This window comes from Galeopterus variegatus, unplaced genomic scaffold, assembly GCF_000696425.1.
Source record: "Galeopterus variegatus unplaced genomic scaffold, G_variegatus-3.0.2 Scaffold373, whole genome shotgun sequence".
Lineage (NCBI taxonomy): Eukaryota > Metazoa > Chordata > Mammalia > Dermoptera > Cynocephalidae > Galeopterus > Galeopterus variegatus.
In genome coordinates, this window is record NW_007726484.1 from 40,976 (window position 1) to 48,097 (window position 7,122).

Genomic DNA, 7,122 nt, shown 5'->3' on the forward strand with positions numbered 1-7,122 from the left:
AAATCCTATTTAAATCAAATTTCGTAAACCAATTATCATTGTCAAAGACCTATGGGAGTCTGCAATTAACATGGTGAATCTTGCTGTAATATCAATTTATCATTAATATAAATGCTATATCTGAGCCTTGGCATAATGAGTTTATTAAAGCATTAATAACTGTATTTAACCGCATAACATTCCTATACAGTAGGAAAAAATGAAGAGTTTCTTAGACTTCCTTAGATTGATATACAAGATTTCTTGGCACATATACTTTACATTAACCACAGGTGTCAAAGCTTTTTCGAAAACTCAGCATCTAGTAAACTGAACTTAATGACTATAAATAAATCTGTTAAAATCCTCTGCTATAACACAGGATAAGGAAAATTTAATTCTGAAGGAAAAAATAAGTTTGACCAATATACGTGAGACACATATTCCTACTAAATGTTTCTTCTAAATTGTTTAAAACTAAAAATGTTAAGAATTTAAAAACTACTATATTGATATAACATTCTTAAAATTGCAGGCATAAATAAAAAATTTACTTGCAGTGATTCAATTTATTTTAAATGACAGTAATATAATAGAACAAACCCAATAATGAATATATTATAAGCTTCTGTTATTCTTCATTACTTGCGTTTCTTGGTTCATTCAAGTTACTAATGCCCAAATAGTATGCTGTAACAGGAATTGTACTTGACCTGAGGGATTTCTCATCCATGTGGCCCCTCACTAGTAGTGCACACCAGATGTCAAGTGGGTCACAGCAGGGAAGATGATTATCAAATGGAGCTCTACAGAATCCAAGGAAGCACAATCCGAGGATGCCCAGTCTATGCAACAGCTAACAGGGATAGCCTATCTTTGGAAAATTGCTGATAGATACTAATAAATACATAAGCAAACTAACTGCTTAAGTCTGAGTGAACAAACCTCTACTCCCTAAATCTTTGTCATAGATAACTTTAAGCACAATTTCATTTTAAAGTATGTTCTTCCCTTCAAGGATTTAATAACAAATCTCAATCGGGAATAAATTCCAGTCTCCTGCAGGTAGAAAAATTAGAATGCACAGAGCAGCTTGTAAATATGTTACCCCATTCCAATTATAACATCCTAATCCAGGCTCCATTATCTCCCATCTATGTAGCAGTGTCCTAACTACTTCTTCTGGAAGTCTATTCTCCTCAGCAAATTTTTCTAAGTATCTTACAAAACTTAAAAAGAGCACAAGTTATTTCCAATGTTTTAAAACAAATGACAGCAATCTAGCTCAAATTCTAGCATAACACGGTCATTACTATGTGTTGGGTGACTTGAGATGGACACATAACCACTAGCTGGGACTGTACTTTCCCTACTTTGAAAAATAGGAGAGCACTCCACATAAAGCCAAATTCTCCTACCAGGGCAGCACCTGGACTATGACTAATAATCCTTCTGGCTCCACATTTGAGAACAGACGCCCCTGAGATCTGCAAAGAGTTAAACAACCTGAGACAGTACATTACATCTTTGCTAGACTGGTACCTTCCTTAGAAACCTGAATCCATTTAGAATGTTTTTATCCACAGACATTAATAGTCATGGAACCCAGATAGACACTTAATTCTTGTTGCCTAGAGATATAATGACACACATGCTCAGCAGTTACTGTTTCCAGCAAGTGGCTTCAGTATATCAGCCATGAGTTTAGTAAGAAAAAGTAAGTGCTACTGTTTGAGGTATGTCTAGAGTATGGTTTTAATCCATCACTGTCAGGCTCATATAAAATTCCAGGCTTCTGTAACTCTTTAACTTGAAGAATTACAGGGTGTCACATGCTAAATGGAAGCCAAGAGAAGCAAGAAGTTTTGCATGGTTAAATCTTGTAAAGATGCTTTTTAAAGCATATTAATCCATTAGTAATCCATTTGGATTTTGGAATATGGTCACATACTGTTTGGTACAATATGTACTAAACCTGGTTCTAGAAAATTAATTTGAAATATAGGTTTAAACTACAAGAATTTTAAGGCAGCTTCTCAATAATTTCTTCTTGTAAGTCACCCCCATTCCCAGATTTTTAAAAATTTTAGCATATCAAATTTCCATCAAGAGGGGCATACATTTGGGATTTTCTGTGGAAGGAGGAGGCAGAAGAATTTTTAATTTTAATAGTATTTCAAATTTACTGAAAAGTTACTGGAATAATATGAGCAACTTTTTACCCAGATTCACCAACACACCTGTGTTTTTAATTGTGATAATTTGATATAGGTGTAAGGATTATGCATTAAAATATCCTTTTTCATAGAGTGTAAGTCAAAAACAAGTGGGGACAGGCTATATCTAATTTTCAGAGCCTATATTCTTTCCACTAGATTATATTGCTGAAACATTCTTAATTCTCTAAAAATTAAATATTATGTTAACAATATTAAGTCAAAAACAAGTGGGGACAGGCTATATCTAATTTTCAGAGCCTATATTCTTTCCACTATATTATATTGCTGAAACATTCTTAATTCTCTAAAAATTAAATATTATGTTAACAATATACTAAAAATAATTCCTAAGATACGAAAATTATCTTTGTACATGCTATATGTATATATTAAAAAGTAAACTTCCCAGAAACAGAAAAGCAGTGTAAAATCCAAAAGACACATACCCAAGAAAACAATCTGTATCATTCATCCACTGATTTATAAACTGTACAGTGATAGGTCCAGGGTTGTGAGGCAACTGAATTCGTTCTAAAGTATGTAGCAGCAAATCAGGGTTGTAGTACAAGGCAGCAATTGCAACCTGAAGACACATAGTACGGAGCTCACTGGTTTTGACCCCTCGAGTTAATCTCTCCAAAACAAGTTGAACAAAGAGTGGAATGCACTAGAAGACAAAAAGAAAAAGAAAGTCAACCATACACAAAGCAACTATCTTTCAGAGAAAGCTGAATGTTGGCAAAGAGTAAAGTCAGTAAATAAGACAGTCTTAGTGACAATAAAACTTTTGCTTACTTAACTCATTTTTAGAATTATGTAAATGATTTATATATTCAAAAAGTCCAAAGAGATTAAATAGACAAAAAGAAATCCTACAGCAGTGCCAGGAAATCTTCCTTTTTAAGTGCAGATTAGAGTTAGTTGAAGATTGTTCTTTAAGAATCTACATTCAAAAGGTGGCAATAATCCAAATATGGACTCAGCCATTTCCATGTTTAAGGTATAATGACTACAGTGCAATTTTTCTTTGACAACAAATTGGAAATAAATAAATGAGACTGAGACTAAGTATGATGTAATCAGAATGTCTCTTGAGAAAGAAAATTCCTGTTGGTATAAGTGAAAGATGAAAAAGACTGAAGAAAAAAATGGTGGACACTGCACATTAAAATAAAATCACCTGACTGATTCTAAAGTGCAATATTGATAAACTTAATTTTGTTTTATTAGAAGTATTTCTTGACAGTTATTTTCACTTAAAAGGGATGGGCTGAAATGATTTGTATAAAATACAATTCTGAGGTCTTAATATAAGCCCCTTTAAAAATTAAAGTTTAAAAATGAAGTTTTCAAGTAGAAATTTAAGAGTTAAATTTACTGTTTTCTTTAGTAGGACAAACTATATATGCACATCAAGATCAGCAGAATATTAGTCTTATTTAGGATGACACAGTAAATCAAAACACATGACTATAGGTGGTACTTTTAAGACTGATTTTACAAAGAGATAACTAGTTTGATTAACTCTATATTGATTTCTTGTCATTTTGATACAGAGTATTCTGTGTTCTGATTTGATAGCAAAACACATATATTAGCTACATCAAAAATCATTACCATGGTCAAATAATTAGTTGTAGATCAATAAAGCCACAAGAAACTGTAAACTAAATTGGAAAAGTTCTGTGAGATGTTTTAAAACTAAAGTTTCATTTCAACGAATACATACTATTGCATGCAAAGCCATTACAAATGAAAAGCAACCTTGAAGTTTTAAAACTAGTGAAACTGAAATTATCTGTTTACATTATATTAAAACAAATCAATTATGGGGACTGGTTGGACAAACTATATAAATCCAGAAATAGAGCCACATGCAGCTGCAAAAGGAATGCTGGATATCTCTGGTCAAAGATGAAACAACTTTGTGTACTTGAAATATATTGAAACACATCAAGTAAGTTTGAATCTAAGCTCATAACTATACTAAAATAAATAATAATAACAATAACAACAATAATAATAATAATAATAAAACACATAGTTGGTCATCTTTGGAGGATTCTTCCTGGGAGAAATATACACCTATGAAGTATACTTACCAAAAAAGTCAAACCTGAATCTGACCCAATCTCTAATCTCACAAACTTTTTGAAGTACCGTCACATACAAATCTAACAACAGAGCCCCTAAGTATATGAAGCAAAAATGAACAGAACTAAAGGGAAAAACAGACAATTCCACAATAACAGTTAAAGATTTCAATACCTCATTTTCAATAATGGATAGAACAATCAGGTAGAAGATCAGCAAGGAAATACAAGATTTAACATTGTAAACCAACTAGACCTCACAAACATCTATAGAACACACCCAGCAACAGCAGAATATACATTATTCTCAAGTGCACACAGACTATAAATGAGGCAGTAAAACAAGCCTCAACATATTTAAAAGGAATGAAATCATTCAAAGTATGTTCTCTAATCACAATGAAGTTAAATTAGAAATCAATAACAGAAAGAATTTTGGGAATTCACAAATATGTGGAAATTAAACAACACATTACTAAATAACCAATGGGTCCAGAACAAATCACAAGGGAATTTAGAAAACATTTTGAGATGAATGAAAATAAACACATACCAAAACTTATGGAATTTAGCTAAATCAGTGCTAAGAAGGGAAATTATAGCTGTAGATGCTTATATTATAGAAGAAAAAATATCTCAAGTTAATAACCTAAACTTCTACCCTAAAACACTGGAAAAAGAACAACAAATTAAACCCAAATCAAGTGGAAGGGAAAAAATAAAGACTAGAGTGGAAACTAATGAAATGGAAAATAGATAACAAAACCAAAAGTTGCTTCTTTGAAAAGATCAACAAAACTGACAAACCTTTAGCTCAACTAACCAAGAAAAAAAAAAGAGAGAAAACTCTAATTATTAAAATGAGCAATAAAATAGGGTCATTACTATGGACCTTATAGAAACAAAAAGAAATATAAGGAAATACTATGAACAACCACATGCCTACAAATTAGATAACTTCGATGTAATGAACAAATTCCTAGAAAGATGCTAATTACTGAAATTGAGTTTTTAAAATTAAAAATAAGAATAGACCTATAACAAAGAGATTGAATTAGTAATTTGAAAACTACCCACAAAGAAAATACCAGGCCCACATGGCTTCATGCTAAATTCTACCAAACAGTTAAATAAGAATACCAATCCTTCACAAACTGTTCAAAAAAATAGAAGAGAAATGAACACTTCCCAAACTCCTTCTGAGGCCAGCATTACTCTGATACCAAAGCCAGACAAAGACATCACAAGACGAGAAAATTAGAAATCCTTAACTTTTAGGAATACAGACCCAAAAATACTTTATAAAAAATATTATCAAACAATCTAGAAATATACAAAAAGGATCATATTCTATGACCAAGTGGGATTTATATCAAGAATGCAATGTTGATTTAACATCTGAAAATCAATTAATACAATACACTACACATCAAAAGAATAAAGGATTAAAAACCACATGATTATCTCAATAGATGCAGAAAAAAGCATTTGACAAAACTCAATACCCCTTCATAAGAGCACTCAACAAATTTGCAATAGCAAAGATCTTCCTTAACCTGATAAAAGGCATGTATGAAAAACCCACAGCTAACATCAGACTTAATGATGAAAGACTGAATATGTTCCCGCCTAAGACCAGTAGTAAGATGTCTACTCTCACCACATGTATTCAACATGGTACTTGCAATTTTGCCACAACAACCTTGCCATAGCAATTAGCCAAGAAAAATAAATAAAAAGCACCCAAATTGGAAAGGTAAAACTCTAATTGCAGTTCATATGACCTTGCATATAGAAAATCTTACAGAATCTATATTAAAACTAATAAACAAGTTCAGCAAGGTTGCAAGATACCACTTAAACACACAAAACACAATTGTATTTCTATATACTGGCAATAAACCAGAAAATGAAATTAAGAATTCCATTTACGACACCATCAAAAAGAAGAAAATACTTAGAAATATTTTAAGAATAAAATTGTAAAACTTATACTCTGATCAAATTACCAAATGTTGAGAGAAATTAAAGATGACATAAATAAAAAGGACACCCCATAATCAGAGATTATAAGACTAAATATTCTTAAGATGTTAATACTTCCAAAACTGATCTACAGATTCAGTGCAATGCCTATCACAATCCCAGCTGGCTTCTTTACTGAAATTGATAAGCTGATCCTAAAACTCATATGGAAATTCAAGGGGCTTTGAACAGCAAATACAATCTTACAAAAGAACTAAGTTGGAGGATTCAAACTTCCCAATTTCAAAACTTACTACATTAACGATAGTAATAAAGACAATGCAGTACTGGTATAAGAATAAAAAAAAAAATAAGTAAATCAGATAGAATGAGGATCCAAAAAAAAAAAAAACCCTCACATTTATGATCAATTGATTTGACAAGAGTACCAAGACAACTCAATAGGGAAAAAATGGTCTTTTCAACAAATGGTGCTGAAACAACTTGATATCCACATGCAAAAAAAATAATTTTGGATTCCTTCCTCACACCATATAAAAATTAACTCAAAATGGATCAAACTCCTAAATATAAGAACTAAAACTCTTAGAAGAAAATGGGTAAATCTTTGTGATCTTGGATTTAGCAATGTTTCTTAAATATGACACCAACCACAGCAATAAAAGAAAATTATGAATTGGACATCATCAAAATTAAAAACTGTTGTGCTTCAAAGGATACCATCAAGAATGTAAAAAGACGGGCCGGCCTGGTGGCGCACTGCTACAGTGTGCCGCTTGGAAGCATGGCGGCACTCCCGCCGAGGGTTCGGATCTCACATACAGACCAGTTCCCGCTCACTGGCT

The 7,122-nt window shown here is 32.0% G+C and overlaps 1 protein-coding gene across 3 annotated transcripts in view; it reads right to left on the minus strand.

The window, feature by feature from the left end:
- Positions 1 to 7,122, minus strand: part of IPO8 (importin 8) — a 63,380-nt gene that overhangs the window by 13,465 nt on the left and 42,793 nt on the right. For all 3 annotated transcript variants that reach the window (XM_008568081.1, XM_008568084.1, XM_008568082.1), the window contains one exon: positions 2,645 to 2,865. In XM_008568081.1, the coding sequence (XP_008566303.1) occupies positions 2,645 to 2,865 (221 nt within the window). The remainder of the gene's footprint in view (positions 1 to 2,644; positions 2,866 to 7,122) is intronic.